General features: G+C 52.1%; 1 protein-coding gene and 1 non-coding gene across 4 annotated transcripts in view; both read right to left on the minus strand.

The window, feature by feature from the left end:
• Positions 1 to 204: 204 nt before the first annotated feature.
• Positions 205 to 286, minus strand: TRNAS-ACU (transfer RNA serine (anticodon ACU)). The gene has a single exon. It is a non-coding gene; the product is annotated as a tRNA-Ser (tRNA).
• Positions 287 to 14740: 14454 nt separating this feature from the next.
• The window catches only part of LOC142821626 (zinc finger protein RFP-like), a 394289-nt gene continuing 385962 nt past the window's right edge, over positions 14741 to 23067 (minus strand). For 2 of the 3 annotated variants that reach the window (XM_075913185.1, XM_075913186.1), the window contains 6 exons: positions 19290 to 19385; positions 18643 to 18873; positions 18509 to 18531; positions 17775 to 17890; positions 16724 to 16783; positions 14741 to 15835 (listed from right to left, as the gene is read on the minus strand). In XM_075913185.1, coding sequence (XP_075769300.1) covers positions 15321 to 15835; positions 16724 to 16783; positions 17775 to 17890; positions 18509 to 18531; positions 18643 to 18873; positions 19290 to 19385 — 1041 coding nt within the window. In that variant the 3' untranslated portion in view covers positions 14741 to 15320. Of the gene's footprint in view, positions 15836 to 16723; positions 16784 to 17774; positions 17891 to 18508; positions 18532 to 18642; positions 18874 to 19289; positions 19386 to 21316; positions 21896 to 23067 lie in introns of those variants that run through there. The other variant, XM_075913188.1, reaches the window with a different exon arrangement.

Consider the following 23067-nt stretch of genomic DNA (forward strand, 5'->3'; position numbering starts at 1 on the left):
AGTTAATCAGGACTCATAACACTCTACTTCACCATTTCCTATCCACACAACCAATAAATATATAAACTGAGGTAACACTGGAAGTGTCTCTGTGGAGATTTCCCCTTTCCTCAGGCTGCAGTGGGAGGGGCTGGGGCAGGCAGGGGTACAGGAGGGGCTGGCACTGAACTTCTGGGAGAAGCAAGAGATAGGGCTGCAAACAGCCAATGAGGATGAGATTTGAACCCATGCATGCAGAGCATAATGGATTAGTAGTCCATTGCCTTATCTGCTCAGCCACCTCATCTGAGCTGTGGGATATTTTGTTTCAAACCACCTGAAGTCAGCACTTCAGGGAACCTTTGTGCCACTTGCTGGCTGGCCCTAATGAGCCACCATTTTTTTCAGAAGAGGCTCTTTCATAAGAAGGAGCATCTACACTGCCCCTTCTTGCACAAGAAAAACCCTCTTGCGCAATGCTGTTCTTCCTGAAAAGTAATGTGTGTAACAGCATTGCGCAAGAGGGTTTTTCTTGTGCAAAAAGGGGCAGTGTAGATGCTCCTTCTTACACAAGAGCCTCTTCTGAATAAAATGGTATATCATTAGGTATGCAAATGAGGCTCAGCAATATTCCACCCTTAGCCTCATTTGCATATTACTCCCGCAAGAATCTGCGAGTGTAGACATAGCCTGTGTTTCTGCTTGGCTTTGAATCAGGAACCCTTCTGTGTTAGGCAAACATGATAACCACTGCACCACAGAAACACAACTTGGTAATGAAACTTGGATAACTGTTCTGTTCCCAGCCATTTCTAACACCCTGCTCTGCGGGGGAGGAGAATGCACCTTGTGAAGACTCCACCTCTTGTTCTCAGGGAAGCCACTAACCCGAGCTGCCAGCTCCTCATTTCCTCACCAGCCCCTTGAGATTTGTAGCTCAAAGCTGGAGCTGCTGTGGAAGGAAATGAAGCTACAGAAGCTGACGGGGATAATCAGCGGGTGGAGGGTTATTTTTTCTCCTCCCTGGTCTGATGTGGCTAGAACTGAGGAAAAGAAAATCCTCTTCCCTTCTCCTCAGAAGATGGAAATTGCAGTTGGTTCTCTCTTCGGTTCTACTAAAGCTGGACCCCAGAACTAGACTTTTTCTTTCTAAAAGCCTGGTAAAAGCTGAGAGTGAATTGTTTGCAAACTGAGAATGTGAGTTAAAGAAGGGACTTGCCCAGCATAGGGCTTGAATCCATGACCATGTAATTAAGAGTCTTATGCTCTACCAACTGAGCTAGCCAGGCTATATACTGTTTTGTTCCCCCATAAAAGAGTCAACTCTGTAGTGACAGACGAAGGGGCCAGGTTCAGGATTTCTTTTAGTGCTGCAGGTTCTCACGGCACCAAGTGAGACAGGAGGGGTGTGAGATGAGGAACCTGCTCCCCCAGAAGGAGTATTTGGGTGCACCCAGGGGCATCAAGAATTCAGGCCCTCAGGCCAGTGCATTGGGGACAATTTGTGAGCCCTTCCATGAGCATTTTCTGCTCCTATTGGGAAAGGCAGCTGGGCAGGACCAGCCTGCAGCCCACGTCCCTTTCAGCCCCAGGTGCAGGAGGTAACAGAGAGGGGAGGAAAGTCCATGGCCAGAGCCTCTTCCCAGCAGTCTGGCCCTGCGCAGAGTCTGTGCATGATGGAGCCTCTCCCAGCAGGATTCTGGCCTGTTCTCTGCAAAGTGCTCAGCTGGTTCATTTTCTGCAGGACAGAGTGGGATCCATGCGCCCTGCTCCTCAGTGACAGGAGTGCCCTCTTCCCTTCTTTTCACACAGGGTATGTCCACACTGCTCTCCTCCTTTGAGGGAGGAATGACTAAGGGTACGTCTGGATGCTCCCCTGCCGACATCAAAGGTATTTGTCGACCACCCAGGTATGCCTCATCCCAGGAGCGTCCAGACTATCGCGCTGAGCCGACAAACAGCTAATTAGCTGTTTGTCGGCTCAGCGCGGCAGCCATGTAAATTTAAGTGAAGCGGCGATTATTTAAATCACCGCTTCATTTTACTATGTCCGGTAGCCTAATCTACATGCCTCTGTCGCCAGAGGCATGTAGTCTAGACGTACCCTAAGACTCACTAAATCAAACCAAGAGGGCATCTCCACCAGCTTCCAGTACTTCTGCTCTTTGCTCCCTTTGGCTTCTCACTGCGGGGACACGGCCAAGCTCGACTGAAGGAAGCCGACTCCAGCTATGTAAGGCGGGATAGTGGGAAGAGCAGAGACATTGGCCAGGCACCACTGGGGGCTGCATCCCTCACCTCCCCCAAACCTGGCAGGTGCCTGGGCAGCTTAGCCATGGGGCCACTCTCTGGGACTTTTCTCCCAGCTGCTCCATGTGTTGCCATTGCCCATTCCAAGGGAGGGAGGAGAAGAATCACTCTCCATGGCTGCAGGAGCTACAGAAGTTGCACCCTCAGGCTCTCTGAGCACGGACACCCCCAGTGAATCACAAGGGTGTGTGGTGCTGGCTCTCCTGTCCCAGCAATTGCAGTCAGAGCCCTGCCTTGCCAGTGCCAGTCACAGCAGCCTCTGCACCTGCTCCAGGTTTGTGGTTTCCTTCTTCCCAACACTCCTCCCCAATCAGCCTTTTCCTGAACCAGCAGTGCCATGGGTGGCCTGGGGAGGCCTATTCTGTGTCAAAGAAGGACACAGGAAAATGTGAACAACGGCTGCAACAAGGCACCAGGGGGAATTGAATCCAGGATGTTTTGCTGACAACTCAAGTGATGTAACCAGCTAAGCCATCACACCAAGCTCAACAAACACACAAATACACACAAAAAAGCAGTCATAAAATTGTTCTACTCTATGGTCCCAGACAACACCTTTGACTTACATTTCCCACCAACCCTGGCAGTGTCTGGCTCTCTGGGCACAGAATGCTACAGCTCAGTGGGCAGAGGCTCTAACATGCACATCTCCCCCAGCCACTGGGACTCCAGAGTTGCCTTTGAGGTTTGGTAAAGTGGAGGGGAGGGAAAAGTGAAGCAAGCATTGATGATCTGGCTTGGTAACCCCTGGGTCTCAGGGTTTGGGTTGGAGTCCCCTGGTGAGGACCTGGCCTCTTTCTGTTTGGTCCCTTCCTGAGGGCACAGAATTAATAACAGAGAATTCCTTTGCCCTGCAGCAATCTGAGTTGGCCAAAGAGTTAGTAACAGAATTTTTGTCCAAGTTTAAGTACAGGAGAAGAGTCCCCTTCAAAGCTGTTTTTGTGGCATAGAGCTTATCCTGTTTGCCTTATCCCCAAAGGGTTTTTGGTTCAAAGCCAGGCAGCGTTACAGCCTTTTCTCCTATTGTGGCTTTCCTTGGTGCCCAGATAAGTGTGGCTCCTGTACTTGCAATGAGCCCAATTCCTATGTGATGGGGGGCGGGTGACATCAGCTGAGGATGCCCCTGGGTGCCAGCCTGGGGAAGTAAGGTGAGTCAGACCAGGCACCTATGGGAGGCATGTGGCGTGGCCTCCCCTGCCCTGGAGGTTGGGTGATGGGGTGGGTTCCTCTTGCTGCCTCCCTGGTGTGACTTATCCATTATAAAAAGAGGTTTAATGGTTATTTTGGAAAAAGGGGTTTCTTTCGAAATAACTGCATCTACACAGCCTTTTTATTTTGAAATAGCACCATCATGTGATTATGCAGATGAGGTGTGGGATATTTAAATCCCGGCTTCATTTACAGTTTTGAATGTTTACATTTGCATCCCTTTTTGAAAAGAGGGTGCAAGTGTAAACATACCCTACGTAGCGAGAGTTGGCTTTCTTCACTTGAGCCTGGCTATGTCCCTGCTGCGGGAACCCAAAGGAAGCAAAGAGCAGAAGTACTGGAAGCTGGTAGGGTACCCTCTGGATTTGATGTCGTGATTCTTAGTTGGACTTGCTAAATCAAACTCCATAAGATTGTTCGTGGCCATTCCTCCCCCGCTAGGCGTGGTTCTTGTTCTTCTGCACAGCCCAGCCCATGGAGACCAAGGACCTGCCAATGGGCATTCAGATCTCAGCCTTGTTGAATTGATGGGAATACAAACCAGACACACAGCAGGTTTGAACTGGTTTTAGTTGAGCGATGGGTTTGCCTGGTTTACATGCATTGACACAGGAACGCGTTAGGGGTTTGTGGTCACAGTTTAAGAATCCCTGCACAATAGAAATCCAAAATGTGACACATGCAGATGCAAAGGTTTAAATGAATTTGCTAAATCTCTTAAGGGGGCACTTAGGAATTGACATAAGGTGTTATTGCCTGTAGGGTTGCGTCTAGACTACAGGGTTTTGTCGACAAAGCAGCTTACTTTGTCGACAGAACTGAATGTGTCTAGACGCTCTTTGTCAACAGAAACTTCTGTCGACAAAACCCTGTAGTCTAGACGTACCCTTAGACTCTGGTATAGATACACAGGAAGGATGGTTACAGCCACCTCCCCAGGCAGAAGAGGTGCATAAGGCTTTTTAAACAATTAACAAAATCATCCAAAGCGCAGCTGGTTTCACACACACTCAGCCTCACCCACAGCTGGGAGGCAGTTTGCAGGGAGCTGAAAAGAAACAGAAGAGGGGAAACTGGAGCCTGGCAGAACCAAGTCTTGGGATTCTTCTGTGTCCAGATGTGCTAAGCAGCTGGCAGCCAAGCTCCCAAGTGCTGGTCTGTTCCTGCTCTCCCCAGGCAGAGGAATCCGCTCTGCTGGGTGTTACAGGCTGGACTTGGCCTGCCTGACTTTTAGTCAGGGAACTGCTCCCTGGGAGGCAAAAGGGACACCCCCTGCACTGCAGAATCCAGCCTGTTGCCTTATGGAAGAGAGAAGGAGCCCCTGGAAGCACTTAGCCCCTGGCTGGCTCTGCCTGTGGAAAATGGAATCGATTGCTGGAGAACATGGGTATCAATCCCACTGCCTCTTATATGCAATGCAGGCACTCTACAACTTGAGCTAACTCCCCTATCTCTGACCAGGTTCCCTGTCCCACCCACCTTGTTCCAGAGCCCACAACGTCCGTTCTGATAAACCCTCATATAAAACTCAGCAAATATCCAGAGAAGTTGCAGTTCCCTTTACAAGACTCTGCACAGCTCAGTTCCAATCAGCTGTTCTTCCCTAGAGCCCAGAACATCGACTGCGGCAGCGTCGCTCTTACGCCCAGTGTAGACACAGCCTTAGAGTGACACAAACCAGCCCCAGACACATTCCTGGTTAGGACCAGTCACAGTCTGGGCTCAGTGAGGGTCCATCCTACCTGAGACGTGTGTGACACAAAAGCCTCCTGCTCCCTGCCCAGTTCCCAACTCTGGCTGCAGACCCAGCGATATTTGGTGCCTTGGCTGCTGTTCCTGCTGGCAGGGAGCTGTCCCGCACCTGCGGTTCATCCCCCTCCAGGAGAGGCAGCAGCTCTGTGAGGGGGAGAAGCCGGGGAATTTCCCTGCATGAGTAAAAACCATCACTGCTGGCCCAGGCTGGGCCAGTGCGCTGGCATCCCTCCTGTGTGGAGCATCTGCCCAGGAAAAACTGAAACTACATCAGGAGATAAGGGGTCAGGGTCCCTCCTGGCCGGAGCTATAGGGCTTGGTGTCCCTCCACTGCTCCCCAACAGGACATATAGGATCAGGGGTCCCTCCACTTCTCCCCACCAGCAGCTATGGGGCCAGGGGACCCTTCATCCCTCAGAGGGCTGCCTCCCTCACCACCACCGTATCTGGCAGATGCCTTGACCAGCTTAGCCATGGGGCTGCTTTCTGAGAGTTTTCTCCAGCTGCTCCATGTGTTGCCATTGCCCATCCCAAGGGAGGGGAGAGTCACTCTCCATGGCTGCAGGAGCTGCAGAGGTGGCACTCGCAGGTTCTCTGGGCGCTGACACCCCCAAGGAATCACAAGGGCGTGTGGCGCTGGCTCTCCTGTCCTAACAAAAGACAGGACTGTGCAGCACTTTAAAGACTAACAAGATGGTTTATTAGGTGATGAGCTTTTGCGGGCCAGACCCACTTCCTCAGATCAAATTCTGGAAGAGAATTGGCATGACCATATATCCCAAAGGAATACAATGGGAAAAAAAGCAAACACTGATGAATCAGATTTAGAACAGAAGGGGGATAAGGGGGAGAGTGGGATAGTAGCTTTGAGATAATGATACTCTGGGTGATAATTGGGGAAGCTATCTTTGTAATGGGTAAGGGAATTAGCATCTTTTTAAGGCCCATTTGTAAGGTGTCAAATTTAAGCATGAATGACAGCTCAGAGATTTCTCTTTGTAGTCTGGTGTTAAAGTCTCTTTGAAGTAAGATACGTGTAGTAAGGTCATTAAGACTATGCATAGGCTGGTTGAAATGAAAGGAAACTGTTTTTTCCTGGTGAAAATGTCTGATTTGTGGCCATTAATTCTTTGGCAGAGTCTCTCAGAAGTTTGTCCAGTAAACACAGCAGAAGGACACTTTACTTTCCCTTGCAACAAACCCTGTGGCCAACTTTTTCCTCATATTTACTCTGCTGACACCATCACTGGACCTAACCATGTTAGTTACAAGATCAAAGACACATATTCCTGCTCATCCAGAAATATAATTTATGCTGTCATGTGGCTAAAGTGCCCAGTGGGCATTAGACACCCAGCAGAGGGCACAAACTCATTTTTCACCAGCCTAGGAACAAGGAAGTCAAAGCACATGAAGTGAGAAGATTTTGCAGCAATCAGCCCAGAAAAGTCCCACTGAGCTTTGAACTCAGCTTGCAGGGCTCCAAGGCTAGAGTGTTTCCCATTACACCATCAGACCTACAGCTTGTGCTCTTGGTGAGACCCTGTGACTCTCAGGCTGCCTCTGCTCTCCTGGCTTCCATCCAGCTGCCCCATCCCCGCTGCTCTAGTAGAAGCCATGTGACACTCTCCCCTCCCCCATCACAGCATGAACAGGTCACCGCCCCCAACCAGACTGTGACATGGCCCCCTGCATTTCCCCTGGCCCCATGGGGTTGACAGGAAAGAGGCGGTGGCCAGGCTGCAGCCAGGGGAAACAGGAGGCAGGAAGAGCCCCAGTCTACCCAGCTCCTTTTTGTGCAAAAGCCTCTTGTGCAAAAACGGACCCCAATTAATTATGCAAATGAGCATGGCAATATGATAATCTGTACTTCATTTGCATGAGCTTTTGGGGAAGAGAGATGCAGTATGGAGATAGCCTAGGTTGTAGATAGCCGTGAAGTAACATAGACTCAGGAAAAATCCCTGGGCTGCAATCCTTAGTTACACAAAATAAGAATAATTCACCTGCTCAGACGTGATTTCTAAACCGCCAAACAAGGAAAATAATAAAACCTGATGGACTAAGTAGACTTTTACCTACCCACACACTTCAGAAAGTCCAATGCTATGTAAGGCAACACTGTTTGGCCTAATGGATAATGCATCTGACTTTGACTTGGAAGTTTGAAGGTTCAAGTCCCTTCACAGTTGTGTTTACCTTACTTTATTGGTGCTTGTGGATCCTTCTGTCTTTGGCCTGGAAAGGTCCTATGTAATAATGTGGTTTTTCTGTAACCCTATGGAAAGGCTTGTAGCTAGTCAGTAGGTCTAAACTGAAGCCTTCTTCTGCAGACATACTGAAGAGCAGCAACAATTAGCTGTAAAGCCCGGAGTCACATGCTCACATTCCAGCTAAATAACATTGAAATAGTGTCACACTAGGATGTGAGAAGGGATCTTATTCTAATGGCACCCACTGTCACCAGGAAGGAAACAGATCTCAAGGTAGGTAGAGAAAACTTAATCAACAGTGTTATGTCTGGCATAAGACTGCTTACCAATAGTCGTGGATAATTCTGTGACAGTATGTTATGATTGGTGAGTGAAATTATACTAAAATAATAGGTTAAGAAAGAACTAAGCAGTATTGAGTTTCTCTATATAAACTGGGGTCCAAGAAGGAGATCAGCAAGAAGAAAAAAAGGGGGAGAAGAGAAGAGGGCGGAAAAGGGAAAGGAAGACCAAGGAGGAGAGAAGACCTGGAAGCAGAACTCACCTCCAAGGCAACCTAAGACCAGAACAGCCAGGACTCCTCTGCACAACTGTTGAAATGGTTTGCTGTGTGAATTCTGTGGCAGGTGACGTTAGGACTGAGTACTGGCATTATTTACCAGTTTACCTGGTCTCCCAAGACAGGGAGCTGTGATGGCTGAGTGGTTAAGGCATTAGACTTGAAATCAAAAAAGGTTTCCCTGTGCAGTTTCAAATCCTACTCACAGTGATGCCTGTGTTTTGGCCATACCCCTTCCTAGGGCAACAAGGGCCTCTGTGAGTTACCAGCAGTGGGGCTGTTAGTATCGGCATCTAACTAATTGCAGCATGAGCCCTGTCTTCACTCAGTTGGAGATTTCTGCCGCAATCCCTCTCGGGGGCTACATCTACACTACAGGCTTTTTGTGCAAAAACTTGCAGAGCGTCTACACTGCACACACATTCTTGCACAAGTAAATTTACAGTAGAGCGTTGGAAAACAGGGCTTCTTCCAGAAGAGTTATTCCTCTCCCATGAGGAATAAGACTTCCTGTGCAAGAGCTCTCCCACAAGAGGGCAGTGTAGACAGGCAACATGAATATCTTGCGCAAGAAGCCCCTATTGTTAAAATGCCCATCAGAGCTTTCTTGTGCAAGAGAGCATCCACACTGCCATGGATGCTCTTGCACAAAAGCACATCTCTTGCACAAAAGCATGTGGCAGTGTGGACGCGTTCTTCTGCAAGAGCTTTTGCACAAGAACTCTTCCACAAAAGAGTTGTTGCACAAGAAACCGCCGGTGGATACTCTACCTCGAGTTAGAGCCCCAGAAGGCACTGGGGAGTAAGTACTTTGAATGGCCCCGGGCAGGAGCTATTTTGAAATAGCAGCAGGGGAGCGTCCACACTACCACTATTTCAAAATAGCTATTTCGAAAGGGGCGTCATCCCTTGTGCAATGAGGTTTCCAGATTTGGAAATAAGCCGTGGCTGGCTTTTGAGGTGAGTGAGTAGGAAGAGGGAGGGGCCACTGCAGGCATTTGGTCATCTGGCTGGCTCTGCTTGTGAAAAAAAAATAGGGACCACACATCACTGAAGAACATGGGTATTGACCCCACTGCCTTTCACATACTAAGTAAGTATTACTACTTGAGCGCATTCCCCTGGGCTGTGTCTAGACTAGCAGCAGTGTTCCTGGAAAAACTTGCCAGCTGTCTACACTGGCTGCTTGAATTTCCGCAAAAGCACTGACTTCCTACTGTAAGAAATCAGTGCTTCTTGTGGAAATACTATCCTGATCCCATTCGGGCAAAAGTCCTTTTGTGCAAAACTTTTGCGCAAAAGGGCCAGTGTAGACAGCTCAGATTTGTTTTCCGGAAAAAAGCCCCGATTGCGAAAATGGCAATCGGGGCTTTTTTGCAGAAAAGCGCGTCTAGATTAGCCACAGACGCTTTTCCACAAAATGTGCTTTTGCGAAAAAGTGTCCGTGCCAATCTAGACGCTCTTTTCTGAAAATGCTTTTAATGGAAAACTTTTCCGTTAAAAGCATTTCTGGAAAATCATGCCAGTCTAGACATAGCCCTGCTGTGTCATTACCCACCTTCTTGATGACTCTTTCCTTCTCCACAGGGACGTCTGTCTTCTAGGTCAGTTAGTCGTGGGAAAGGAGAAGGCTCCAACAAGGCTCCTCCTCACACTCGTGCTTGTGACCCTTGTTCTCTCTCTGGCCTCAAGGGCAGATCTCAAGAAGGAGACTCCCTGCAGCAAAGCCATGGGGGGCTCTGAGATGGCCCCTGCCCTGCAGCCTGTCCCACCTGGCCATTGTCATAGACTCTCTGTGAGGTCATCACCTCCCAACCTCCTTTAGCCAATAAGCTGAGGGGCTGCAAAAGGTCCTTGTGATGTCACTGCCACACCCACCCCTGCCCTCCAGGGCTAATGTCCTGCCCCAGGCAGCCCCTTTGCCTGGCTGAGCTGCTCCCAGGGGTGAAAGTGACACATTTCTTACAGGGACTGTTGTATTGGGCACCACCCTCTGGGCGGGAAGTTGAAGGGCGGGGGGAGAGGTTGTGATAGGACTTTACCTGTAAGAAATTAAAGTGTGGGAGGCTCAAAGCAGGGATGTCAGGAGTGTGGAGCTCAGAGCAGGGGTGAGGATGTGGGAGGGTACATAAATCAGGGCACAGGATTAGGGATGTGGCCCGCCTTGGGTTGTGTGTTGAGGGGATCAATGGGACTAGAATCCCAGCTCTCTCTGCTCTGGACTCCTTGAGCCTTTCTCTGGGCTTTCTCTGCAGTGCACTGGGGAGAGAAACCCCTGAGCCAGTGACATGGACACTCCTGGGTGCAGGCGAATGAGGGGGGTTTTAGTAAAGCTGAATCCGGAACTCAGCAAAGCAGGCCAGATGCCCAGTAACCCCAGACAGACATGCACATCAATGAGCCCCCAAACTCCCCCTGTGCTTGGGGAGCCAGGTTTGTCCTGTGAATTCTGTGTAGCAGGTAAGGTCAGGCCTGGGCACTGGGATTAGTTACCAGTTTCCCTGACCCTGTGTAGCCAGACAGGAACCCCCCCTTGTAACATCCATTTTTGCTTGCAGGCTCATTGACTTTGAAAGGCTGTAAACAGAGATATGCCAATTGCTGACCAAGAGGCTGCCGAGGAGTGCCCTTGACTGAAACCCATATTGATACGAACACACAGCCATCCGCGGGGGGAGGAATCTCTCGCCCAGTAAAAAAATGTCTAGTACTCAACATGTAGTTCTCTCTCTTGCAAGTGTAAATTATTTGAAACTTGCTTCTAAGAACTGGCGCCACAAAACAGACCAGTACAATTTGGCATCTTAAGATAAGAAAGAGGATACAGGCCCCCAGGGGTATAAAGATGGGTCCAGCAGCACATTTACTCTGAGTGTCAACCTACCATCTATCTGCTGGTCGGGTTAGGTGTTTGACCTCCCGAGGTTCCACGGGGATGCCCACCTCGTATTCGTCTTTCCTAGGAATTGAGGGACCGGCCCTGGCTTGACCCGCTGGAGTCGAGAGGCACAGAAAGGGGTAAAAATTGTACCTGGATGTGGTCCTTTGTCTTAAGTGTACACATAGACTTAGAGCTCTTTAAAGATTAAGCTGTCACTTGGTACCATTATTTCTATTTTCTATCTTTATTTTCTTTGTAACCATTTTTAAAATCTATATTTGCTAGCAGTTAAGAAATAGAGCAATAGCCATTTGTAACCATATGCTTTTATAAGTCTTTTTAATAAACCTGTAACTGTTTAAGTTTTTAACCTGACTCCTTCAGTTGCTGTAACAGAATCAAGCACAATTTAAAAGAACTTCAGCCGGTCATAAGGGACAGGTATAGGAAGCTTGGGTGTTTGGATCGTGTCACTCCCAGGTGACAGATCCTTTGGGGCATCTCTCAGTCTTCCCTAGACTGCCCGCTGTGCAGGGATCCTGTATCCTAGAAGCTAAAATCTGAGATGTTATAAGCTCTTCCTATTAACTCAAGGCATCTGTCAGCCTGTTGGCTGCCCTCCATGATGGGACCCCAGTCCCAGAGGTAAGGGCATGGACGTTAAACCTTTTCTCGGTAACACACACACACACACACACACACACACACACACACACACTGCCCTGACCGTCAGCTGACATCCTGGGGGCACACTGCCCTGACCATCAGCTGACACCCTGGGGGCACTGATGTGCTCACAGCTGTGCTCATAGCTGTGATGCCCGAGTGGTGAAGGTGTGGGACTTGGAACCCTGTAGGGTTTCTCTGTGTGTGTTCAAATCCTGCTCACAGCAAGACTTGTGATTTGGTCAAGTTACACAACCTGAGCCTCAATCCCCTTCTGCTCCTGTCAGAGGGAGGCCTGGGATGGTGGCTTGTGCTGGCTCCCTCAGGTTTCAGCTTCTGCAGTCCTTGCCCAGTGCCCCATGGCTCAGCCCTAGAGTGTGACAGGAGCTGGGCAAGAGGCTGGGGCCCCAGAGCTCAGTTATTTCAATCCCCAGTGATGCTGTGTCACCAGGCAGCACAGAATGGCTGTGGACCCTTCTCCATTTGGGTGTCTTCCTGGGGGCTCTTCTGGCTGCGGGACCTGGGCCTACAGGGCAGCCTGTGGCAGAGGTAGGTCCCCTTGTGTTGGCAAATTTGTGCATGTGGCTCTGGCTCTGGCCTGCTGGAGTCCTGGAGCCCATTTCTCAGCCTGATGGTGGCTGGTAGGTAGGGATTGGGTTGGGTATCCCCCACTGGCTGGAAGATCAACATGGCCATCCCAGTGATCACATGTCAGCTTCTCAGAGGCCCTGCAACAGCCTTTACCTGGACTCACTCACAGACAGCTCCCTCCCCCCACTACCCCAGGTTGCCTGGTCACCAGGCTGGCCTGCTTGTGTCACAGCCAGCCCCTTACACTGATGGTCACAGCAGGGGTCAAGGGATGCTCAGGCCCAAAGGCCCAGCCCCTCACCTAGGGCATTGCACACCCCAGGATGACAGAGGCCGGAGGGAAGAGGCTCATTACTCTGTGAACAGATATTTTCACATATATCCTTCCCGGAGCTGGTTAATGACTGAACACTCAGAGGCTTGTGTGCTGTGTAAAGTATCAAACCACGAGCCCGAGATCAGAAAAGTCGGCAAGGCAAAGCAAGGCCACAGATCGTCCGGTCATCTGAAGTAGTGGGCTGTGCCCACAAAAGCTCATGATACTATCTATATGTTTTATTAGTCTTTAAAGTGCTACCAGACTATTGTTTTAGTTTTTACTGAAAGATAAGATCTGCGTCTTAATTTCTTTATTAACGAATCTGCTGTAAGTAGGACTATTAGCGTATGTCTACACTGTCACCCTAGTTTGAACTAGGGTGACTAATGTAGTCATTCGAAGTTGCAAATGAAGCCGGGGATTTAAATATCTTGGGCTTCATTTGCATCTTGCCGGGCGCCGCCATTTTTAAATCCCCCTTAGTGCGGACTCTGTGCCCGCAGCTACACGCAGCATGGAGTAGGAAGTTCGAATTAGGCTCTCTAATTCGAACTACCGGTACACCTTGTTCCATGAGGAGTAACGGTAGTTCCCAATGTTTCACCTTGAGCCCAGGGACAGGTCACAACCTCAGTTCCCTCCAGGGGGCGCACAAAGAATTTGAATCCCACCCCCTCCTCAGTAGAACCACTGTGCAGCACCCCCCTCCCTTGGAAAGTAAGTTGGAGGTGGTGGTGGGCTGGGTGGGAGAGTGGGGGCCAAGCCCACATGGTGGCTACGCTTGGGGCCAGGGCTGAGTCTGTGGTGCATGGACAGAACCTTATTGTGCCTAACACACTTTCAAGTGACGGTTGGATGAGGGCTCTCGTTTGTGTGTGTTTCACTGGCTTGGTTCTGTCCAAAGCACGTTAGCGGTTTGGTTTTGACTAAAGGCTCCTCAACGTCCTTGTTTATTATAGATCTTCTCACACAGCCGTAGCCCGTGAGAGACACTGGAGGAAAAGGGGTGGCCCCCACTCAGGTCCCACTGATGCCATATCCACCGTTCAGTCTGGCCTCAGTAGGAGATGTGTCTGAGCCAAGGAGAGTAACAAAAAAAACCCTCGTGGATGGGGGACGTGGCTCAGCTGATTCTCAGCCACCTAGGAACAGGCTGTTTTTCTAACTCAACATTTTTCTACTCTGAATCATAGAATCATAGGACTGGAAGGGACTTCGAGAGGTCATCGAGTCCAGCCCCCCACCCTCAAGGCAGGACCAAGCTCTGTCTACACCATCCCTGACAGATGTCTATCTAACCTGTTGAAACAAATAAACAAAAAACAGTTTCCCTCCAGCTCTACCTCAACAAGCATTTGGAAGAGGTGACCTAGGGCCTCTAAATACCTTGCAAAACAAGCCAAGCTCCAGCAAGATGACCAGGCCACACCAGGTGCAAGCTCCGTTGCTGCTCAGCACAGTGGGCCCATCAGAATTTCCCTGTGGTGGAGCGTGGCCATGCCTTCCTGCTACAGGAGTCCAGTGGGGACATGCTACATGTTATCCTTTGGGAAGTGTCTCCTGTATAGTACAACACTAACAGCATCTTGCCCCTGTTCTTACGTTGTATCGGAGGAGTTTGTGGATCACCGTGGGGGGTGCTGTTACGTTCGTGTCATAGATCTGTATTATGTAAAATTACAAGCACTATTTTAAAGACAAATTTCTGGACCACAGTACAGACCTCCTGTAAACATTTAAGCTGTGTCTATAGAGCACCCTTAGCTTGAAATAAGCTATGCAATACACATTAAGCAAATTGCATAGCTTATTTTGAGGCTATTTCAAAATAGCTTATTTTATAATTTGGTGTTATATTCACAGAACCAAATTTCAAAATAACTCGCTATTCCGAAATGCCCTTAAGACTGGTGGAACGAGGGTTACCAGGACGTTGGAATAACCTGCCCTTATTTTGAAATCTATTTCAAAATAATGGGCTGCTTGAATAGACACAGAATAGCTATTTTGGGATACTGCCGGTATCCCGAAATAGCTCTGCAGTATAGACGTAACCTTTAGAGAGCAGCAAATATTAAAGTGAGCCCTCAACAGGGGAGAGGAACCGAGACTTGCATTTTGTGGTACATGTGGGGTTTGGACAAAAGCGATTTGTTTTGTTTTGGAACATGTCTCAGTTTTGGAAATCTATCAGCAGTATTCTTCAAAGGAACTTCCATGAAAACGCCCATTTTAAGGGAAATACCCACATGAACCAAACAGAAATGAATAACATTTATTAAAAAGTTATTTGTGCAGAAGTAACAAGACTCATGTTTGAATATGAATGTTCATGGCACACGTCCCAACAAGTGCCCATAACCTCAGTGTTGGTGCACAAGACCAAACTCCCTCCACTCAGGGATGGAAAAACTTAAAGGGACACTGGTTACAAGTGTTGCTGGCTACCCCACAGTCACAGGGGAAGGCGACTTTTGCTCCTGCAGCAGGAGCTCTGGCTGGAGATACCAATGAGATCTCAGGGCACAGATTGGTACAAATGGCTCCATGCTGCTGAGCAGCCTCTCCCCAAACCCCCAAACCCTGATTGGTTAATTCTGCATCCCGCCACCCCCACCTCCACCTGTTCCCAGCCCAGCTGTTAATTCTGCCTCTGCCCAACCCCCACCTCTGCCCCTGTAGCAGCCCAAAGGAGCCTTCTCCTTTCCCCTTCTATCTCTGGGGCTGCAGGGAGGGAGGGGGAGAAGCTTTCAGGCATCAGAGATGAGGGGCCAGGGGCTGGGTGAGGGGAGTCCTGTGAGGTAACAGAGCCTGGGCTATGTGAGGCCAGAGAGGCTGATTTCAGGGGCACAGGCTGAGCGGGGATCCCCACCCGACCCAGATCCAGGGTCGGATTCTCTCCTCAGGGAGGGAGCCCGGCGGGAAAGTGAAGATCGGGGCCTCGGCACCAGCATCAATAAATGTCACCTGCCCCCGGCCACAGTCCAGACAAACCCGGATCCTGCGGGGGGGGGGGCTCAGGGACAGGGGAGTCACAGGGGAGGTGAGAGCCCGGAACTGAACCCCCCACTGCTCCACAGCCCAGATCCCCCCCTCAGGGCTAAGGCTGATCTGTCCCTTCTTGCTCACAGACTCTCTGGCCACCCCCACAGCCCAGTAACACCCATCCCCCACCTCCACCTCCCAGCAATGTTTCCCCGAGATGAATCCCTCATGGCCCAGCACACAGGGCACAGGGTCAAATCTCTCCGGGCTGTCGGGCAGTCGCTGCTGTGTTTGTTCCCATCTCACATGTTTCTGATCCTCAGACAGGACGAGGTCGAGATTCGCCGTGTCTGGATCCAGAGTCACAGTCGCTGGAGAGAGAGAATCAGGGTGTGAGGGGCAGAGCTCAGCCCTGGGGGTGGCTGGGGCCATTTCTCACCTTCCCAGCAGCCCTGTTGTGGCTGGGACAGGCCTGGGCCCCAGGGAGCTGCCTCTGCCCTGGGCCCTGAGACTGAGCCGAGCTGTCACTGCAGCACCTCAGCCTGGGCAATGGGACCCGCTTCATCAGCTTCTCATTTGTGTGCAGAGGCTGCAGCCTCCTGCCCCCCAACTCGGGCTGCTCCATCCCCAGGGCCAGGCCCAGAGCAGGAGGGTTTGGGAGAAGCGGGGGCAGAGGAGGCAGGTTCCAGCTTTAACCCCCAGAGGGAAACTCCCTCCCCTGCTGCAGCCTCCACCCCCCGCCAGGGCATAGAGGGGAGGGGGCAGCGCGGGGGAAGAGCCGCCTCACCCCAGAGAGCAGGGCCTGGGCATTAGTCACCCCCAGGGCAGTGGAGGGTCCAGGGATCCTCAGGGCAGCCGGGCTCAATGGGGGGAGCCCAGCTCTGGCTTCTCGCCTGGCCGGGGGCAGGGCCTCTGGGGAAGGGGATCTGGGGTGGGGTCACTGGGAGGGGCAGCACAGGGCAGAGGCTGGTGCCCAAGGAGGGGCTGCACTGATCAGCTGCCCCGACACAAAGCGCAGCCCCTGCCTGCAAAGCCCCCTGTCCGCAAACTGTGCCCATAGTGAGAAGTGGGGAGTCCGACCATCCCATTGCTTAAGGGGCAGGACACGGCCCCTCGTCCTTCTGATCCAGTGCCCCTGGGGTGCCTCACCGCTCAGTGGTCAAGTTTGGGGCTCTGCCTGTTGTGGTCACTGGGGGTTTGGTTGGTGACTTGAGGTACAAGCTCAGGAAGGTGTTTTCAGTCTCCACGTGAAACCTCACCCTGTCTGAAAGCTCCCAGGGACTTTCCTCTTGCTCTGTCCAGTGATGAGGGCAGCGTGTCTGGTGGGGGAAGGGGTAAGAGAGGTGAGAATTCAGGAGTCCGTATTGCCCACGACATCCCCAACCCTAACACACAGACCTGGGTTTTTGTTATAGCAGAGACACATTTGGGTGTGTCTACACTGCAGAGAAGACTGCCACTGTTGATCTCCCAGGGTTCGAATTAGTGGTCGAGTGAAGACAGCAAATCTAACTGAGGGGTGAGTCTGTACGTGCCAGTAGCCCTCATTTCACGAGGAATAAGAGAAGTCAGAGGCAAAGTGCTTTTCCCTCCACTGCCTTTGTGGTTCAGCGCCAACAGCCTAGTTAATCTACTTCAAATTCAGCTACACAATTAACACAGTGGAAGTTGTGTAACTTAATTTGACTTTCTTCTGCAGTGTAGATGTACCCTTAGGAATTTAATATACAAAGGTCTGGAGCCTCCTACTTCCTCTCTCACTCAGGCCTCTCCCAGCAAAGGAACCAACGTCCCTGCAGCCTCACAGCCAGCCCAGGACAATCTGTGAAGAGATTCGCTTTCTCCTCAACATACCCCCCTCCCTGCAGACTCCACTGGGTTTGGCTCATTCACTTCCTGACATTTGTCACAGCCTAAGCCCAGATCCTGCCAAAACGTTGGTCTCAAAGTAACTTCACCCACTTTGGTCCCTTTGATTCTAGTGGGAAGTTCATTGTTTGCAAACTCCTGGCTCTGCCTGTGAGCCGTGGAGTCTGTGTACTCAGCGTCTCTACAGAGAGCAGCACGGAGCTGGGCGTGTTTCTGTCTGTGTGTCGGCCATTTTGTGCTCTAACCATTGCTGTAATTACAAAACGGCGTTTGGAACAGATATGGTTCAATGAATCAACCTGGTACAGCAAGTGGGCACCATTCTCACCTCACAAGTCAACAGAAGCTTTGTCTAGCTAGGAACCAAATGACCAGCATCAGTCTCTTTCCATGGCCTCAGACGCTTCACTCACTCTCCCCTCCCCCGTCCCTTCTCGGTACCTGTGAACTGCCTCAGCGTCTCCGACAGCGCAGTCGTTTGCTGGGAGAAACCCCTGACTCGCTCGTCCAGTTCAGGAGAAATCTCCTCTGGCGGCTGGAACGGCCCCGTCTCACACCTGGGGAGAGACAACGTCACATGGGGACACTGCACCGAGTGACTCAGTTCTCCAGCTCTGGCCAGTGAGTCGCTGCTCTGCTGGGCCTGGAGTTCGAATCCCTCCAGTTCTCCCAGCCCCAGAGCAGGGGCAGTGCAGCCCTTGGCCCTGCAACATCCCCTCAAAGGTCCATGAACAGTCTGCAGCTCTGGCCTGGGGAGACCAGCTGGGGCACAAAAGGGGAATTGAGTCTCCACGGCCAACTCACCCCATGGCCTCCAGGCGCTGAGGGACAGGAGGTTCCCAGGGGAAGGGCTGTAGGAATCTGCCCACTAGGGACTAGACTGAGACACCAGCTCCCCTCTCCCCAGCCCATTCCCACAGGTCTCCTATCAGCCCTCAGGTGGGACAGACTCTGGGTCCCTGCTGCCCTGGGCTGAATGTGCTCAGTGCCCAGCAGTGACAGGCCCATGTCCCACCCCACAGTCCTGCCTCAGGCTGAAACTGATCAGAGATTTGTGCCCAGCCTGTGACCTTCCCCTCGTATCTGGCTGCAGGGCCCTGGGGAGTTGTGGTGCCACCACCAGCTCTAAGCCCTTTCTCTGCGCTGGGCAGTTGAGGGGAGCTAGAGCCACCTACCTGCTCAAGGTGCTTCTGACGTCCTAGAGGGGAGAGAGAGAAAAGAAGCTCAGCCCCATCGGACACACACACTTGTGATTCAGGAGCCTCCCTTCCCTGTGTGAGGAGCTGGGATATTTCTCCCTCAGTCTCACCTGCAGGAATTCACTCGCTGGCTTCTGACACTTCCCCTCCAGCTCACCGATCTGCTCACTGAGATGGGAAATCTGAGTGGAGAGTTTCCTGACAGTGTCAGTCTGGAGCCTCCCAATCGCCTCGTCCAGCTTCTCCAGCTGGGCCAGCAGGAGTCGCTCTTGTTCCTCCAGGAACTGACGCAGCTGCTGAAACTCGGCCACAATCTTCTGCCTCTCGGCTTGTGTCTGTTTCTGTGAAAACAGGGAAAGGGCTGGTCAGGGGCGAGGGCAGAGCCTGAGAACCTGTAATACCATCTGTGGGTACTATGCTGAGCCATCCCTCAGTTTCCTGTTTGTCCCGTATCCCTCTGAAAGGGACGATTCCCTGCCTGCCATGGGCAGCAAGTTCTGTTATTCTTGGGCTCTGGGAAATCACACCCAGAGCTGCAGGGGACAGAACTCAGCACCAGTGTTCTCTTTAATCTTCTCCATCCATGTGTGGAATAAATTTGTCAATGTGCACCGAGGCATGTACATGTGCACCACCAGTTGAAACAAAATGCAGCTGTGAACATTCTGCTAATCAGCTGGGCAGCATTTGAATCTCTCCTGAGCTGCTGCCCAACATTCAGACCTCCCCCTGCTGGTCCATAGCCACTTGCACCTACCAGATACTCCTGACTTCTCCTCTCTCCCGTTGCTTTCCATCCCAGCAGCTTTTCTCTCTCTTCCCGCAGAGTCTTCAAATGGGCCTGGATTTTCCCCTGAGGAAACAGAAATGGGCTGGGAGGTTTCATTGTGAGGCTGAGAGGGGTGGGGAATGGGGGGCGTTTTCCCACCCACAGCCCCAGTGACTGTTGGTCCCAGTCGCTGTGTGACATCAGAGCCCCCAAGCAGATGAAACGTTATTAATACAGCCTGGGAGCGTATCAGAATCTGTCTGTTACCAGGCAGGTTGAGTCTGTTTAGTAGTTCGAGAGAGAGCTCAGTTATCAGCGCGCGTTGTTGGTGTGTGAAATGATTGGCGGCGCAGCCCGGGACCGGCCCTGACTCGCACTGGGGGTGAATCAACACATCTCCGTGTGAGGCGATTGAAATAACTAAGTGATGCCAAACCCAGGAGCCACCAGGGTTTAAACAGGGGCTGGGAGCTCAGCTCTGGGGGCTGCGCTGGTTGGACACAGCTGGGCTTGGCACCACGGCCAGCCCATTAGTTGTAGGGAGGCTCAGCAGAGCAACGTCAACGGGCCCCTGGGCAGATCACCAGGCTCTTCTGTCTCCCTCCCTTTCCCCGTCTGAGGGCCTGGAGAGGCCTTTTGTCCGGCTTTATGCTGCACAGTCCAGTTCTGTGGGGCTCTGTCCCTGCCCAGTGGGGACTCAGCCCTGGCCGTAGCTTTGTCCGGTAAGAAAGGGACAAGAGGAGACTGAGGCTGCAGCAGGAGGAGGTGGCACCTCCACGCAGAATGACGTAGGTGGGGATGGTCTGACCGAGGCAGGGACAGGCCCACAGAGGCCGACCAAGCATTGAGGGTGGGTCTGGGCAGGTAGACGTGAGCATGTCCTGTGCTCTGGGGATGGGTCAGTGGTCCCCGTAATTAAACAGGCTGATTTGTAGTAAGTAGGGTTCAGGTTTGCCCCAGTGCTGCCCTAAACCCTTTTTAGAGCAACACCCTCTGGGCAGGTACCCGCTGCCCCAGTCCCTGGTACAGCTCCCAGCAGCAGTGCATTCTGGGAGATTCCCACAGGCTGCCTGGTGGGACTAATAGAACCTTGCTGGCTGGTCTGTGCCCAGGTACCCACTGGCACAGGTCAGACCGGCACCGGGCAGCTCCAGCCTGGGGGTAGTTTTGCTCCATTCCAGTCTGATCCCAGTGGTGCCTGGCATGGCCCTGCACTGCCTGTAGCCCTGTTGTGGGTGGACTCAAGGCGCTCCAGATCCCACACAGCATCCAGCCCTGTGACCTCCTCTAGCGCTGGCTGCAGCATCTGAGTTTAACCCCTCCTGGAGCAGCCCAGGAGTTCAGCATCCCAGTGGGAAACCTCCTCTCCCTGTTGGGCCCGGGCTCGTAGCAAGGCGTCTTTCCCTCCTAACCCACACATTCATCACTGTAGTTGAGGTAGCAGCATTCCCTAGTGGTTAAACTCATGGACTGGGTCTGGAGAAACTGAGGTTCCATGCTGAACTCAGCCACTGACCTACTCTCAAGCCTTTGTGCCTCAGTTTCCCACTCCGTCTTTTGTCTGCCTAGACTGTAAACTACTCAGGGCAGGGATTGGCTCTGGCTGGGTTTTGTGCAGAGCCTGGATCTCACATGGGGTCTGTCAGGGCAACTATGATGCAAATACAAGTAATAACCATAAATTTTAGTCCTCAAATCTGTAGTAACAGCCGCTTGTACCACACCACCCCCTTCTCCAGTCTGAAGGCAGCACATTCCTATAAGCCAGCCTCCCATTGGATAACGGCCCCTCATTTCCCCGGAGGGGGGGGGAGGGCTGGGTCCAGAAGGATTCCGCTGAACATCTCAGAGAAGTTTCTCTCAGCTGGTGTCTTTAAGGACTTGCTCTATTGCCTCAGCTGCTCCTTGGCCAGAGCATTTCTTTTGTCACAGCCTCTCCCAGGAACAGTCGGGGAAATTAGCCAGTGAGTAAAACCCAGAGTAATTCCCAGCAGAAAGGGCAGCATTTTCCCTACCTTGTATTCCTGGGCTGCCTCCGCTATGGGCAGCACCGTGTGCGCGCGGTGAGCCCAGGACTCTCTGCAGATCACGCAGATGGGGGCTTGATCCTCCTCGCAGAACAGCTTCAGCACCTCCTGATGCTCCTCACACACCCCGTCCCCGCCTGCTCCCTTCACTACCTGCAACCTCAGCTGTTTGACTAGTTCTACCACATTTGCCAGCAGCCTGTTGGGCAGGAGGGGGCCCTGCTGCACCGGGTCCCTGCACTGCGGGCAGGAGGGGACTGGGTTGGGTCCCTCCCAGCACTGGCTGAGGCAGGCGCGGCAGAAATTGTGCCCACAGGCTGTGACCACCGGGTCTGTGAAATACTCCAGGCAGAGGGGACACGTCACTTCCTCCTGCAGGCTTTTTACAGGGCTCGCTGCAGCCATGGCTCCTCTGGGCTGGGGAACAGAGATAGTTTCAATTTCCTGAGCTCAGACTTTGCCCTGCCTCCAACTACAACTGGCAGTGCCCCTCCCTGGAGCTGACTCAGGCTGTTTGCTGGATTGGAAGGAGCCAGTGAGGACAACACAGCCCTGGAGGCTTTGGTGAGCAATGTCCTACTAGGGCTCTGGCCCTGGCACCCACCCCTGGGCTGGTGTGGAGAGTCCCTGGGGCATCACACATTCCCCAGAATCCACCAGGCTGGGCTGATCAGCTCCCAGAACTGTGCGTGTAAGGAGAGAGCGTGAGGCTTGTGCAGAATTCATTGTGTTTGATGTGTGATGTTGACAGATAAAGTAAAAGTTGAGTATTTATATGGATCTAGTTACATGCTCCCAGTTGCACAGTTGTCCCATGTTCAATTTTCACAGCAGTGGGAAATGCTAGGGGGAGGGGCAGGCAGTACTTGGCTCAGACAGTTATTATTCAGTGACAGACACTGAGATTCAAACAGTAAAATCTTTATTATTAAACCACAAATTGTCGATGTGACTCCCAAGACAGACTAATTCAAGTCCTTGAACTCTAAGAAGTTCTCAAGCAGCCTCAGTTCTTTCTGGGCGTGTGTGGAACTTTCAGTTCCTATGAATGGAAAGATTTTTTCCTGGGTTTGTAAGTGGACAGTGAAATCGAGGTTCCCTGGCATCTAAGGATAAAGGTCTGCTCCCTCCAAGCCCAGTGACATTCAGGTCACAGGCCAAACGCTTATTCCAGCTGGAATCCATGTTTCAGGGGCCTGATCCTGACGTGCGCTAAGGCTGCTCTGGCTCCTTCTAAAGGAGCCTCAGTGTCACTAGCGCTGCCGATATTAATGACTTTACGGGTCTCCCACACAGGAGTGACCAGGCCGGGTCAGAGCAAAGGCCCCTCCAGCCCAGTGTCCTGTCTGCCCAGTGGCCAATGCAGGTGCCCCAGAGGAAATGAACAGAACAGGGATCCCCCAGTGAGAGCCCAGGACACTTCTGTCAAAGCCCCATGGGATGAAGTGCGAGGTTCGGAGGGAGTGTGGCGGGCTCACAGGGAGGGCTGTGGGGGGCCCCATAGGGAGGATTGTAAGGGGCTTGCAGGGGGGGCTGTGAGAGCTTGCAAGGGAGCTGTGGGGTGGGGCTCGCAGACGGGGTGTCACGATCGCAGGGGAGGTTGCGGGGGGCTCGCAGGGGGTGTCACGGTCGCAGGGGAGGTTGTGGGGGGGCTCGCAGGAGGGTGTCACTGTCGCAGGGTGTTGCGGGGGGGGGTCCCATGAGCTGTCTGCCCCGGCCCAGGGCCCGGCCCCCCCGCA

Source organism: Pelodiscus sinensis, chromosome 31 (genome assembly GCF_049634645.1).
Source record: "Pelodiscus sinensis isolate JC-2024 chromosome 31, ASM4963464v1, whole genome shotgun sequence".
Taxonomy (NCBI): Eukaryota; Metazoa; Chordata; order Testudines; family Trionychidae; genus Pelodiscus; species Pelodiscus sinensis.